This window comes from Limulus polyphemus, unplaced genomic scaffold, assembly GCF_000517525.1.
Source record: "Limulus polyphemus unplaced genomic scaffold, Limulus_polyphemus-2.1.2 Scaffold187, whole genome shotgun sequence".
NCBI lineage: Eukaryota > Metazoa > Arthropoda > Merostomata > Xiphosura > Limulidae > Limulus > Limulus polyphemus.
In genome coordinates, this window is record NW_013665797.1 from 732,608 (window position 1) to 749,164 (window position 16,557).

The 16,557-nt window shown below is 31.7% G+C and overlaps 1 protein-coding gene across 9 annotated transcripts in view; it reads left to right on the forward strand.

The window, feature by feature from the left end:
- LOC106478186 (trifunctional nucleotide phosphoesterase protein YfkN-like) overlaps positions 1-16,557 on the forward strand; it is a 61,829-nt gene extending 45,272 nt beyond the window's left edge. For 4 of the 9 annotated variants that reach the window (XM_022381728.1, XM_022381730.1, XM_022381729.1 and 1 more), the window contains exons 13-14: positions 896-1,094; positions 12,010-16,557. In XM_022381728.1, coding sequence (XP_022237436.1) covers positions 896-1,094; positions 12,010-12,111 — 301 coding nt within the window. In that variant the 3' untranslated portion in view covers positions 12,112-16,557. Of the gene's footprint in view, positions 1-895; positions 1,095-4,398; positions 6,856-12,009 lie in introns of those variants that run through there. The other 5 variants (XR_002609846.1, XR_002609847.1, XR_002609849.1 and 2 more) reach the window with 5 other exon arrangements.

Here is a 16,557-nt window from a genome sequence, read left to right on the forward strand (position 1 = left end):
TTGATTCATTACATGAGTGATATATCAGTAAAGAGAAAAGATAGGAGGTTCTTATTTTATATTGGTAATTTCAGTTCCTAATTCGTATGAAACTATAGACTTAGTATTTTGACATTACAAACATGTAATTTGAGCCAGTGCTGCATTCAACATACCACGTGACACACAAAACTCGATGTTTAACTGTTTTTTAATATTTACTTTTAAATTAAGAAATTAAATAATGTATAATACTAAAATTTGAATTACAATCTACAGTTTCATACCAAAGTTATTGACATAAATTCATGAAATAGTAGTTCAATAAAATTTTGAATATGAGTCAACAAACGCGATAACATGGCCTTTGACCCGTGACCCATCTGGAGAGGGTTAAAAACAAACAAATCAAAAAAAGGGGGGAAAAATTAAATTAACAAATATTTTAATGAAAGGTATAACATTTTTATTTTACATACTTTGCTAAGACTAAACTTGTTATACAGTTCAAAGTCAAATATAAAAACTGGATTGGTGCAAAGTTAATTTAAATGGTAATTAGTTGCATGGGTTGTACGTATGACTTTAACATAAGCAGTGTGAGATGTAACGAACTCTAAAGTTGAAAGTATTGGTGAAATCAAAGGATCATATATATTATTACAAATAACAATTACAAACTGCCCATATATCATACAAGTAATGTTAAATTTTAAGGTCGGTAACTTAAAAATTTCAGTAACAAGCAGCAGCACATATTAGTATACTTGATTTTTTTGCCAAACAAAAATTTTTTGTACTATATGCATATAGTGATATAGGGTTGCAGACTTTCTACTGAAGAAATATTTTTTCTTTCTTTATTAATATCTCACTTAAAACTAAAAAAATGTATAATTTTTATGCTTTCTCTTAGGCACAGTATTGTAAAATTGTATGAGGACAATAACCATCAAATTCATCGTGCTCCTCTGCGACGTGGGACTAGTTTGGATGCAGTTAGTAAACGAAACCTATTTGTTGCTATGAGACAACCATCACTTGATGACATAGAACAAGAAACATGCAAGTTGGATCCAAAAGAAGATGGTCGAATTTCTATCTTGACTGGAGAGGTGAGTTTTGCTACTTTGAATCTGTGTTCCAAAAAAAATGCAACCTAGCTCTCTATTTGTAAAATCTCGGTACTTGATATTATACCACTAGATCAGGGTTTTCATTAACCTGTAACTGTTACATGTCTGGTTGCATTACTTGAAATAGACAGCAATGCAATCAGAGTAAGGATTTAAGTCTTAGGTGGGAGAAGTACTAGAAAATGTATTATTGTAAACACTAATTATTGTCTATTCACATTTTGTAAATAGTTTTGTTTAAAATTATACTTTAATATACATATAACTACACATTTAACTCTTACCTATACCTGTGCATGAAATATTATCTAAATAGTTATCCAGCTCAGTTAAAATATAATACATAAACTTACTGTGTAAGATTATCAGTAGGTATAATCTTAAATATGCAGTTTGCTGTATAATTTTCGTTTGCCTTCTTTCATGTGCCAAGATCATCTAACTAATTTTGTAAGATAAGCATGGTTTAAAAGTAGTTGTTAATTTCTTTTCCTTTTGTTGAGAGAAACATAAAGTTGCAACTTAAATCAAATTACAATCTATCATTAATGAAAAATGAATTATGTCTTTAAAAGGAAAATCAGAGAAATAATTACCTTTAGAAAATACCAGATATTATGAGGATTCTATAATAATACCTGATGGAAAGCTTTAAATTGGAACCCAAAACTAATATATGTAAACTGGATATTTTCATTTTATCATCTAAAGGGAAGATGGCATAATAAAACAACGTCTTCATACTTTTGTTAAAGTATGACACATTTGACACATATTAATGCAAATAAAACCATGGAACAAGTGAGAATGGTAAAATTTGTCCTGTGGGAGAGGTATTGCAGAAGTAAGGTTGACTAACACACCAATATTGATGCACTGTCTAACAGATTCAATCTGTAATTTCAAGCTAAATAACATATGGAATTAATATGCTCCAGCCCACATCACCTAAACTCCATTTAAATCTAGAAACAGTTATGAGAAACTAGATGCTACTAAAAAAAAATTAAAATAGAAAGGGATAAGATAGTAATGTCAGAACATTGAGGATTACTCATCTGAGGTTGGCGCCTGAACTTTATAGTGATAAAAATCAATACTAACAACTAGTGAAACTTAAGATAATAACATCAAAATATACTGCTAGATAACATATCTATGTGTTTTATTTCTAAGTTATCATGTAGCAAAATGTACTACTAGATGACATATCTAGGCATTTTGTTTTTTACTTATCGTTTAGAGAAGACTGAGTACATTATATTAAAACAATTTTGAATATACTACTCAACAAATCACATGACAAACACGGTGATATAAAATTGTTGTTGAATGGCATGATGCAACCAAAAATTTATCACTTTTGGGAAGAGTATCAACACAAAAAATTCATACACTTAGATGTGTTTAAATTGGGATTTAAAATTTCCAAGACTATGGTATCTCTTGTACTTAAAGGCATTAAAAACCAAAGGAATATGTATCAACTTGGGGCACCAGGACTATCCAGGAAACGATTTGCAACAAGTTGTACTCCAGCCATGGTAAGTAAAATATGGTGTTTTGTAACAGGTGAAAATCCATAATCACAGAGATCAGTGGCAAAAGCCATCCATGTGTCCCAGGCAACAGTACAACAACATAATCAAAAATTATCTCTGTCTGGAAGAGTCCCACCAGTCACGTATACAAAAGTTGTGTTCATGACATATCCATTCAACTGTTGCATGTCTCAAACAACTGGAAAATAAAACAGATATTCATGCTGAACAAATTGCTCGACACAGAACCTATGGGTTTCTATGCAGTCAAATCACTGAAATGGGCACTGGAAAAACCATTATCCTTGTACACTGTATATATTATAGGAGTGTGCTTCAAACATGGTAGCCTTGTGAAGAAGCCTTTTGCAATGGAAACAATGCTGTAAGTCTATTGTCAAGATGCATGGTTGGCAGCAGTGGCAGCTCTTCAGATGAAGAAAAGGAGGTCATGCCTCCATAAAAATTTTGAATTAATAAAATATTTCTTGTCTTTTATATCAATACCTATATTTTCTTTGTTTTGGGCATAAAGTTCTTGAAAAACTGCATCATTTTGTAGCAAAATGCTCAAGAATCTTCTTGTCACACTGTCAATCATCAAGGTGACATCTCATGGAGTACAGAGTAGTTGTGCCGAGCCTTCTTACTGAGTAAAACAAGGATTTTGAGGCTGATGACACAGCTAATGGAGTAAGTCAGAATCTAGGTTTTAAAAAACAACCAATGAAAATAATTTTAAGAAATGTTTGTAACCACAAGGAGCATGCAAGCTTCACAAGGATGTGGTGTTCAAGGGCTGGTACAAATTCAATGATTATTTAGCATTTTCAGGAATATAAACAAAAGTGAGTTTCATTAAATGATGTTTAGTGACTCAGTTGGTTATAAATTGTGATGATTTATCATGATTTGGAGGCTATTTCACAGTTTTCAGTTTGAACAGTAGTTAGGCTTTGTCTGCTATGACAATGTTACTAACATGTTTGCAATTATAAATAAGTTTAGATGCCTAAATTAAGTACCTGTTTTACTGGTCTCTATTTTTGGGGAGTAGGGTTAAAATATTGCCATCCTTCTCCTCAATATTAACTGTGAGCTGCCATTGATTGGTAGGTAGAGCATGACTAGACAAGGCAACATAAGGCTGTAATAAGTTGGTGAGGCTCCAAAATGGTTTTAATATAATGTACTCAACCTTTGTAGTCTATAGTATGTTTATTATTGAAGCTTACTTTTTTAATATCACTGGTTTTGTGCTTAACCTACAGAAGATGTTGTTTACATTTTAGTTTTAATCTAAATTTTGACTTAAACATCTATTTCTCTTGTAGGTTCATAAAAATTCAAAATTTTATCATTCTTAACCTTCTCTTAATGTTTTGTAGAAAAACACATACTTGCAAAAAAAGATATGTTGGCTATAGTTATCAAACTTTAAATTCAAGCTCTTTCAAAGAGATCATAATTTGAAAGTTGGCACTATGCTTTCATATTAAATTATCATAATTTTCCCTAAATTGAGCTTATTTAATTATTGTTTAGTTCTGAAATATTTCTTGCTTTAATTGTCGTGAGACAGTTTGACATTTAGTGTTGCTCTGTTTGTACAGTTTAGTGTTTTTTGTTTCCATTCAATTTTAATCCAAGTTGCATCAATTTTTGTAAGAAATGTTTATTATTTTATACTTTTTTATGCAAGCTTTCTATTAATTTTGTTTGCCTGAATTTTTCACCACCAGAAACCCCAAGCATTATATCTGCAACCTTGAGTTTGTGTATGGTGTCCAACATTCCTTTTGTGATCAACAGCATTACCTAGGAAACTAGTTTTTCAGTTGTAGTGTGGTTTAACAGGGAATTATGGTTCTTGCAAGCATCATCCAAGCTTTGTATTTTGTAGTCAGTCTGAATGTGATTGCACTAATTATTATAATTATCTAGAATTTTTATTTATATATGACTGTTGCCCTTTACCTCTGTTGCTTGTTACGTATTTGAATCTAATGCTTAGTCTACAATATTGTTGCTATATTTTTATTTTTACATTTTGTTAAATGCTTTCCTGTTATTTTCTGTGGCTTATACTGCAACAGACAACATTTTCTTGCCTTTTTTTAAGCAGAGATTGATTTGTTTTGAATTGTTGATATAAAAAGGTCAAATTTTAAGTAAATTATTTCCTGTTATATATCACATTAATTTTTGTTTTAATTTAATTTAAACATTAGTGGATTAAAGTTTGCTTAAAAATTAAAGGAATTATACCTTTTATATTAAATGTTTTAGTCTGTGTGTAAAAATTCAGTGAAATTAGTTTAGCATTAGAATATCATACAAGACATACTGTACTAAAATTTAGGTTTATTCAATTTATCTTAGATACAAATATATAAATAACTGATGTGTTTTTTAATCAGTATTTTTGAATTGAGAAAAGTAGTTTTCAGGATTAGGTTAAAATATGAAATAAACTCATGACAGATTAGTCAAGGTAGCAGTGCATTATGTATACAAATTGAACTTCACTCATTACTTTCTATTCCTTTTGGAGTAAGTTTTAATTTTTATGTGATTTGTAGTTTTCAAACTGAGGTTTTTAGTCTCGTAACTAAGGGATTTCAGTCTTCTCACTATCAAAGTTTATATTTATAAAGTACATGTATTATTTCTGACACAAACTATGATGTTTTGTGTTCTTTATGTCTCATTTTATTTTTAAAGTGACTATAGTAAATGCTAATGCTTTAAATTACTGACACTGATTTTTGTATTTGATTGATCTCACTGAAGTAGTTTAAATATTGAAATATATATGGTGTACACATACATAACACTGTAATGGGTATAATGTGCTTGTCCACAGAAGCAGTTTGGTATTGGAAAAGAGAGAGATAATATATGAGTATTCTTGTTCACAGAAGTGATTTGTGTATACCTAGTAAAAGAGATGATGTACAGTATATAACAAGTATATTGGCATTAAATAAATAATAATTTCTTTATTAATCTCTACCCTAATTTGATTTGTAAATAACTTAAATAAAGTTATTAAAAATTTCAATTCACCAACTTAATCTAGTTCAAATCATAGCAGGTGTTGTTCATGCAATTTGATAACGTAAATTTCATCTCGATCACGCCTATGTCTGTCATATCCCAGCCAGCCTGATGAGCACTGGTATTGGGTGAAAGGCCTCATCAGCAATGGATATAGCAGATATAGTATCATTGACACATTGTTATGAATTATTTTTACTTTTAGTCATAAGTACCATAAGGAGTATAATTGGTTAGTCCACAGAAGTGGTTGGGGTATTCCAAAAAGAAAAATAATATATAAGTATATATATATAACACTTTGTAAAGAGTATAGTGTACAGTTAACTAAAGTGGTTGGAGTTTTAAGAAAAGAAGGATGATACGTAAGGACACCTTGCAATAATTATTATGTGTTATTCTATATAAAAACTATGGATTTAAAAAAGTGTTTCTGTATTGTCTTAATTCATTTCTATTTGCTACTTTTTTCTCAATTGTTTTGTTAGTACAATAAATCTGGCATTCTTCACATCTCTTACACTATTAGAATGTTGTGTTTCCCACATGGGCTTGATTGTTAATGATACTGTTACAAGAATGTGTTGTAGGTGTAACTGGCTACTGATTAATGGGGATAGTTAATTTGCTGATTTAAATTATGCTGAAAGTAAATGTGCAAAGTAGTTAGTAACTGATAATGCTTACAAAAGGTGTGTAACCATCATATTTTTGTAAGTAACTACGGTAGTCTAAAATTAAAACTTGGTTTCTACATGATTTCTGAACATTTTTGTCTTATTTCTCATTCATTATATTGAGAACATTTGAGCAGGGTATTTTGCAAGTTTTCTTAATGTATTTATATGAAAGAGGGTTTGTTAGTAACTTTGAAAATGTTTCTGTACTTAAATTCAAAATTGAATTCCATATGCACAAAATTATGTAGAATAGTTTTTTTTGGTATTGATCATGAATTTAGTGTTTTCAGTGGTGATGGTACAAACTTAACTATAATAAAAAAGTGAAAGTTAATTAACACTTGTGTATAACTATGTTTCAGATTTATTTCACTAGAGAGAAATGGTGATTGATGTAATATTAGGTTATTTGCAGATGTATGTTACTGATATTTTCAATGAAGAAATGTTTTAAACTTATTGACATACTGAAAGTAGTTTACCTTTTGAGCAGAACTTGAACTTAACATATAATATTTATAGAAGGAACACATTAAAAGTCTATAATTTTATTACTTATAAACGTTTTTATTATAAAACTTTGGCTATTTACCTATCATAAATTTTTGAAACACTGGAGGAAATTGCATCATTAACTAGAAATTTATATCTAAGCCAAGGGTGGATTAGGAGTTAAAATGGGCCAGAGAGATCAGGAGAGAGGGATTCTTGAAAAACTGACTGGGGTGCTGCACTTAAATAAACATAGCTTATAATATGAACTACTACTAGTACTATTCGTACAGTTCACAAATTAAATAAAAAATACATTGTGCAGATTCTTTCATTTATAATCCAACATTTATCATCCATCTTAGTAAAGTATAAACCTATATGATCACAAAATTACATGAACTGAAACTAATTCATACAAAAATCATTTTTAAAAAGTAATGTAGTTACTTGTTTATCACTCATCAGTAATTAACAGGAAATTGGGCCCCCAATTTAAATAGTGTTTATGAAAAAAATTAAAAATTTTTTGGATCGACCTCTGGCCCACCAGAAATGTTTACAGTATCCCAGCAGCTCAACCTGCCTTTGTAATTAAAGCCTAGCACATGACCTCCACTGTATCTCAGTTAAGCAGTTGCTGACATGGGAGTTTTTAATGAAATTTTGAGATACACATACCCACAAGCATCACTATTTTGTTTCTTAACAATTCCTTAAGGTCTGAATTTTTCAGTTCCATTATTGATTCACAAAAAAGAAACCCCTTACCCCTGTGGCTCAGTGGTAAGCCTGAATGCTTATTATGCTAAAAACTGAGTTTTGATACTTGTGGTGGGCACAGCTCAGATAGCCCATTGTGTAGCTTTGTGCTTAACAACAAAGAAGGGCAAGAAAACAACTGTGAATACAAATATTTTTTCTTAATGATTTATTTCAATCAATTGTATTACCAAAAAGCTCACCTGATCTTTGAAAAATGGTGTGGGATCAAAGGAGGGCCTGGTTTGAATGAGACTACTAAAGTCTTACTGAAAACCTTATAAGAAAGCCCACAGTATCATGCAAGTGTATTGTTACACCACAACAAATTTTATTTAGTTTTCTGTTAAGATTTTGCAAACTTTATAATTTACACAGTAATTTTATTGAAAATATTATTGTAACATTTTTTGATAATTCTCAAAAGACTTATTCTTGAACCTTAAAACACTGATCATCACTTGGCATGTTGCATCAACACGACTCACTGAAAAGATAGATTAATCTTTGCAGAGTAGGCAGAGTACTACCCTAAAATCAATTACCAATCATCTGATTCATGTGACAAACTACCCTTGTCAGCAATGCATAATATATTGTTGTGACATGTTTTATCTTTGAGTGTGTTCTTTTGGATCATGTTTTAAAAAATAATGTGATATTCAGCAACATAAAAATAACAAATTAACTTATTTCTACCTTAAAATATGCTACAGGCTACTGTCATTTATAGTTGTAGGCATAAGTGCACAAACAACATTTCAACAGCAATTCAGAGACTGTAGTAAGTATGTTTAACTCACAAGTAAACTTACAGAATTTCCTTGCTAACATACACAATAAAACTCACTTTTAACACTGAACTTTGAACAACTTCTCTGACACTGAACTCATAAACTCACTGATTGCTCATATTTATAGTGTATTCTTGTTCCTCCAAGTTCCACCAAATTTCTAGATTATTACATCTTGAATTTTCTAGGTATTCTAGGACAATATTTATGAATTTTGTAGAACTAACATCATCATCATGATTAACATCTTTTAGCAAACAACTAAATTATAACATTGAAAATATAGCCTATAACACTGCTCCCTTCCTGAATTGTAAACAATACTAATACACACACAAAAAGAAACAACAGTAAACTAAACTGTCCATCCACCAAGTCATTTTTGGTGGTTTCTCTTCTAGGACTTATTGTATGCAGATGGGATGACCATTTATTCCTTTTCATCACTAGCTGTTCTGTCGCTGAGGGTGCTCTTCTCAGGTAGGCAGTTCAGTCTATCTAGTGACAGCTATATTTTTGGTGATCCTCTGGAAGTGGTTTTCATAGGGGTCCTTGGCAGGTTGACTTTTTGCTCGCAAATCCTTCTCTGGATTTACCCAGTTGGCCATTACTCACTGGCATTCTTCCAAAAGTGATTATGGTGGATGACCTTTGGCTTGGAATGTCTGTATTTCTGGATGTTATAAACCACATCATTAATTCTGTTCAGAACAACAAAGAACCCTTCCAAACATTAGGTGAACTTTGGAGTTTGTCATGTATGACATCAATGGTGTGTCTTAGTCTTTCTGCATATTCTCTGTAAAACTGATCAGTGACTATATTCTCTAGATGTGAGTACAGAAGGTCCAATGGCACTTCTAAGTTCCAATGGAAGATCTTGACCCCACATTTTCTAATGTTCATTCATAAAAATGGCTAATTGGTTTAAAAGTGTCTGGTTTTACCTCTCTATCATACCATCAGATGGGTAAAGGGCCATTGTCCAGATCTTTTTCAATCCAAGGATTTTAAACATTTCTACAAACAAGACTGATTCATGATCTAAGCAAAGTTTCATAGGCACCTAAAACCTTGAATTCTTTGACAAATGTCATGGTTAGAGTTTCTGGTTAAGAACACTACATGTTTCTGGCTATTTGATGAAATAATTCATCATAGCCATGATGTATTAATTTCTACTGTTACTCAAACAGAGAAGCAAACACATCAATGGCAACTCCTAAGTAGTGCTCCAACATAATAATGCTGTAACTGACTGTGCTAATTCTTTCATGGACATTTTTTGCTCACAGTATACTTTACGGGAGTTGCACCACATTTTTACAGATCCCTGATACCTAACACAATAAAAGCATTCTCTTAATCTCTCCATTGTCTTCTTAACACCTAAGTGTCCAGCTGTTGGAAGGTTATGAAAATGACAGTGCTTCAGAATGTAGAAACTGTGGAAGTGACAAATGAAGTCGTTGTTTCTGTCCGCACGTATCTTTCCACTTCCAACATAACAAGCCTTTTTGTTACAATAATGAATCTCACTGTGCCAGATACATCTTCGTCTTTAGGCTGTATGGAGCAACTATTTGCTACAAGGGTTTTCCACACTATTCTTGACCCATTGAATCATTGGTTCCAAACTTGTTTCTTTTTCTTGAGTATTCTTCAGTTGAGTGTTGGATGACATTAATTCTTCATGATCACTTGTGGACTATACTGTGTTATACTTTAAGTTGGTCATCTTTACTATCTCGTGCTTCCCTCATTTTTACAGTGTTTACATTCTTCATTAAAACATAATCTCAGAGATAATGAGTAAGCATTTCCATGATTTCACCCAGGGTGATACACAATGTTAAAGTTCTTGGGCCTGGATTGTAAAGTTCACCACTCACTTCAACACTTCTCTCTTGAGTGTGCCCCCCAGTGGCCCAGCGGTATGTCTGTGGACTTACAACACTACAATCCGGGTTTCGATACCCGTGGTTGTCAGAGCACGGATAGCCCATTGTGTAGCTTTGTGCTTAACTACAAACAAACAAACAAACTCTTGAGTGTAAACTTTTGCCCATATATGTAATGACCTTCTTTCTGTGTTGTACTTGTGATAACACTGCTCCCACTGCAGAATCACTGGTATCTGAACAGTTTAAATTATCTAGCGAAAATAATTCGAAGTCCAGTACAGGTATGATAACAAATTAGTTTATTTATTTCTTAACATTTCTACAAGCTTATACACGTTGAAACTTGTTGGCATATGTTTACATATGGTATTTATTACAACTAACTGAAAGTAAACTTACTTGTAAAATTTCATGGTTAATCGATAAAGTAACTGAATATACGCAGTAATTAAAACAGATCTAAATCTTCAATGAATGACTGAAAACAATACTCATTCACTCTTCACCGTTAGCTCACTAGCTACAAGCTAAACAGGTTTGCTATACTTACTCTTCTTTGTATTTATGGGCCTGGCATGGTTTGGTGATTAGAGCGCTCGACTCGCAATTTGATTGTCACGGATTCGAATCCCCGTCACCGAACATGCTCGACCTTTCAGCCGTGGGAGCATTATAATGTGACGGTCAATCCCACTATTCGTTGGCAAAATAGTAAGCCAAGAGTTGTCTGTGGATGGTATTGACTAGCTGCCTTTCTTCTAGTCTTTCACTGCTAAGTTAGGGAAGCTAGCGCATATAGCCCTTGTGTAGCGAAATTCAAACCAAACTTTGTATTTATAATCTACTGTAAATACTCCTTTAATTTACTAGATCTTCGTGACGCCACATTTAAAACTTTCTAGGGCTACTCCCGTAAACTTTCTTGGTTTTAACGTTGTGCATCATCTAGCTAACATTAAATCACAGGATAAAAATGTGTAATTTATAACTTCATTAGAACTGTTGAATGTCTATGTTTTAGTTTGCTGAAGATTAATCGGTCGGTTATTGCAAAACCTATCATAATTATGCATACTGACATCAACCGTGGAGATAACTTTTAAACTTTCTAACGTTTCGAGTACTGTACAGTTCACCATTATCAAGGCAATTGACGACAAGGGTTGCTATTGAAGTCATGGTTCGAATTATTGAAAAAATATTCTACATAACACGTTTGCGCGAAGTACTATATGGTTTTAGCAATACATAACACGTGTCATTGTTATGTAAAACACTACTCTCTTAATAATTTCACCACGTTGAGAAATGGGGAAAAACGTTAACTACATGATAGGTATCAATATGTATAATTATAATAAACAACGCTGAGCGTTAGTCTCCTTTACATCAAACTCACGCGTATTATGGCCAAAGATATAGAATTTGAACAAAATGGGGTTTGGTAATGCACCAACCTGGACTATTTTGAAATTGACACACTATATCACTGACTTAAATAAAAACATATTTTGTTAAGTTTCACTGAAGATGTTTTCAAGCAACGTCATTATGGTTATGATGATCAAAAAAAAACTTAACACGAAAACAAATTTAAGATTTAGCCGGCAACTATTTAAATATACTTTGCTAGATTTACTAACAATGGTTAATATCATTAGGTCAGAGAAAAACTGGAGCAAGAGAGAGAGGAACAAATGAGTCACTTTATGGACGAGGTGATAGAAGAAGAGTCATCTTTTGGCAGTTTCGACAAAAACTAGCAAAGCCTCATTCCTAAGCCCTTAACAATTTTTTTCCTGTGTGTATATAAATTATATATAAGCACAATTTAAATATATTAGTTCTATCTTGATTTTAAAATAATTACAGGCACGTCGTCTATTGTAAAGAATTATGAATTTAATGTACTTTCAAGCCTGTAAACGGTTTTTGAAGAGAGATGTTATCCAATGCCAATATTTTAGAGCTACAAATTACTTGACATATAGTCTAGTTTTGCTTGACTATACTCTTGAGCTTCAAACTTCTTATTGAACTAAAAACAAATTATTGACAATATTGCTGTGCTTTAAATTAAAGTTTTGATTAGTTGAAAAATGTTACGTATTACCTATGAGTAGTATTTTTGGGTTTACAGAATGGAAAGTATTTTAAAATGTGTTTTATATGTATTAATATTAAGCATAATCGTTATACTATGTAGATTTGAATATGTATAAATGACATACTGGACCGGGAACGTACTTCTTTCCAATTTAAAACTTGTTGATTGATTTTCGCACGTGGTAAAAGTCGCAATATATTTATTAAATAAACCCCTATTATGAGTTTTAAGCAACCATTACTTTTTGTTTTTAACCTGTTAAAATTGTGTCTTTTTTGAAGATTATTGTCACCATGCTTTAAAATCTGTAGTTTTAACTACTTGTTTGGGTGTAAAATGATTAATTCCGAAGTTATAGATAATTTATAACATCCACGTGTGTTAAAGTTAGTGTATAAAATGTATGGATTATACATCTTGATGAAAGAAAAATCTTATTGCACTAAATTAGTAAATTGTTTAACAATTTAGAATTAGTCGTTATATATATATCCAAACAAAGAAAAATATGTCCAGAATATTCCAATTATAATTAGTGGTGTTAAACAACAAAAAATAATTTGAATATATTAAAAGTATTCTGGTAAAAATATTAGACTTGCAAAATAAATATCTCAAATTTCCGAACGCTATGGTCGACCCCCCCTCCCCTACAAAAAGCTGGAAACATTCATGATTTAAAATATAGAGTAATTTCGACGTTCACAAGGAAGCGATTGGTAAGATAGCTTATCGCTTTTGATTTGATTTATTATTCATTCATATTAGTTATTTCTTCTTTTTTTACCCAAGTGGAAGATAAAGCTAAGTACGGCAAAATTTATTATTAAAGCTGAAATATACTATCACATAACATGTAATTATTGTAAAAAATCTTATCATACAAGTACTTTAAATTCAATAAAAATACTGATATAGGTGTAAGCTATATCTAAACTGTTAGATTGAAGTGAAATAAGAGTTCAGCAAAATGGCGTACATAGTATACAAGAGTATGTTACTTTTATATGTACATAGTGCAAGGAAATGTTAATAAATCTATAGTATATGCAACGTTAAACCTAGCAAACACAAGATGAAAAATAAAACCATCAATATAAAACATCCAAACAGTCCATTTGATTTCAGATCGCCATGTTTAAGTTACCTAGTAAATTTAGGCTGTCAATTATAACTGGTTCATTTAGTGGAATTCTTGTCAAATCTATGTTGTATGTTAAAGCCCATTTGGTGTAAAGGTGCCAAGTATAAGTTGTTTGTAAAATCCATGTGTTATAAATCTTACCAAGTCTGTGTTGCCTGTTAAAGTCCATTTGGCGTAAAGGTGCCAAGTATAAGTTGTCTGTTAAATTATTGTGTTATAAATCTTACCAGGTCTATGCCAGTTAAATTCCATTTGGTGTAAAGTTGCCAAGTATAAGTTGTCTGTTAAATCCATATGTTATAAATCTTACCAGGTCTATGCCAGTTAAATTCCATTTGGTGTAAAGTTGCCAAGTATAAGTTGTCTGTTAAATCCATATGTTATAAATCTTACCAGGTCTATGCCAGTTAAATTCCATTTGGCGTAAAGGTGCCAAGTATAAGTTGTCTGTTAAATTATTGTGTTATAAATCTTACCAGGTCTATGCCAGTTAAATTCCATTTGGTGTAAAGTTGCCAAGTATAAGTTGTCTGTTAAATCCATATGTTATAAATCTTACCAGGTCTATGCCAGTTAAATTCCATTTGGTGTAAAGGTGCCAAGTATAAGTTGTCTGTTAAATCCATGTGTTATAAATTTAACCAAGGCTATGTTGCTTGTTAAGTTCCATTCGGTGTAAAGGTGCCAAGTGTAAATTGCCTGTTAAATTCTCGTGTTATAAATTTTGCCAAGTCTAAGCTGCCTGTTAAAGCCCATTTCTTTGTACAGTTATCAATTGTAAGTTGTCTGTTAAATCCATATGTTATAAATTTTACCAAGTCTATGCTACCTGTTAAAGTCTATTTGATGTAAAGGTGTCAAATCTGTTGATCCAAACTAGTTATCTGTATCTTTATTCGTAAGGTGTCATTCGCTATTTCTTAAAGCCAGAAAATAATTTTACTTTCAACTAACTGGGATGAAGCAAACAAACAAATCGGTCGATTAACTGGTCTGTCTGATCTATGATTAGTGAGGTGTATCGTTCAGTCCTTTTGTTTTTGACGTTAGGATTCTTTGAATGGTACTTGTTAGAGTGAATGCTCAGGATTGTTCTCTTTCGCCAATGAGTACAGCTCATAGTTCAGTGGTTCTCAAACTTATTAGGTTCAAGTACTACCTTTTTTTATATATATAAACCCAATTTTAAAGAAAACGAAAACCTAGTAGCAAAAGTTAATATTTTTACACAATTACCTCTTAATAGAAATGACGTGATTGTTTTTTCTGGCACAATTGAGGAATATGATTTTTGTCAATTTAACGGGAAGAAAACACTGGCGAGTCTAGAAGTGAGGAGAATAGTGTGCATATTTTGCATATGAATAGATTTTAATAACCTCTAAGTCAATGTCATTTGTTATGTATTTTTTAGTATTTTAGCTATATTTCCTCATGAATGTATTTTGACAGTTAAAAATGGGTCGTATTCAAGTTTCTATCGAGTTTTCAAGGTCATGATGAAGGTAAAGCTGGAAGTGAGTTCTTGAATGAAAAAGTTTCCCTTTTTTATTGTCGCATTAAAATTAGTCTTAGCTGCTACGTAGAATATTTTAGACAAAGAATGTAGTAAATCCCAAAATTATTTATGTTTGTCCTTTGGCATAATCCATTCATTAATTTTAAGACTAAAGACATTCTAACAGCGTTTTGTTTGTAAAAGAAATTTTGTGGGGAAATATGATGCCTGTAAGTATCCCCGTAGTTTAGTTTTTGAACCAAAAGGAAGAAGCAGATTGGAGAACTTGCTTATGGTACCATAAGATTGATGTTGAACTTCAGGTTCAGTTTCACCGAAGAAATGATTTTAAAGACAAGTTTCTTAAGCAGTATTCATCCTAAGCTATGCTCTGTAGATCGGTGGTTCTCAAAGATAAGTTTCTTAAGCAGTATTCGTCCTATGCTATGTGTTGAAGATCGGTGGTTCTCAGCCTTTTACAGTAATGTACCCTTAGTTAATTTTCAACACTATCATGTATCCCCGCAGTGGCGCCATCAGAAATCAGCGTGTGTTTGAGTAATTTTGTACCCCATGTATCCCCGGTTGAAAACCACTGCTATAAACAGATGTCTAAAAAAATTACTATAAAATTTGTTTTATGTTTTTACTTGGTGCTTAAGAATATGATATTCCGTGGACCGGGGTCTCGAAATTACACTTAATTATGCAACACAATAGAATAGTAAGATACTGGATATAGTTAATTCTAACGTTTTCTTTCGTGCATTTGTATGATTGTATTGTTGTTTATTTTTATAAAACAATTTTATGATGCCATTTTCTTAAACACCAGTATTATATAGTAGATTTTAATACCAATGCTGTAGAGTATAGATGAAAGTTTTTGTTTCGTATATACGAGAAAAATGATTCTATTCATTAGTACTTTTATGTGTGCGATTGTCTGCTCAACAATATTTGACACTTATTAAACCTTACTAGGATCATAACTTCAGATTGTATTGTATGTCGGACCTTGTATGATGGTATGTCATTGATGCTTTTGAGCTTAATTAGTCCAATAATGAAAACTTAGAGAATCGAATCAGAAGGCACTAAAAGAGTTGACAGTGCACGTGACCAATTACTGAAATTCTGAATGGTCACTTATCTTTTCTCACTAAGGAAATATGACTGTAGCTTTCATGATAGCGAAAGCAATGTTTTATTAACCGTCTTTTTGACTCTTTATTTCTTAATAACTTAAGTCCTTGCATAACATCCAAACGTTTATATATATATCTTTATACACATGCCTTTTATATTTGTGTAAAAAGGGTACTTGTTTTTCAACATTTGTGTGTAAGCTCAAGTCCCTAAACCAAAGTATCTCCACTTTTTTTTTGAAAAATTACTGTAAAATAAAATGTGTTAACTCACACTATATAAAATAAAAGCCAACTATAACCAGCTGATAA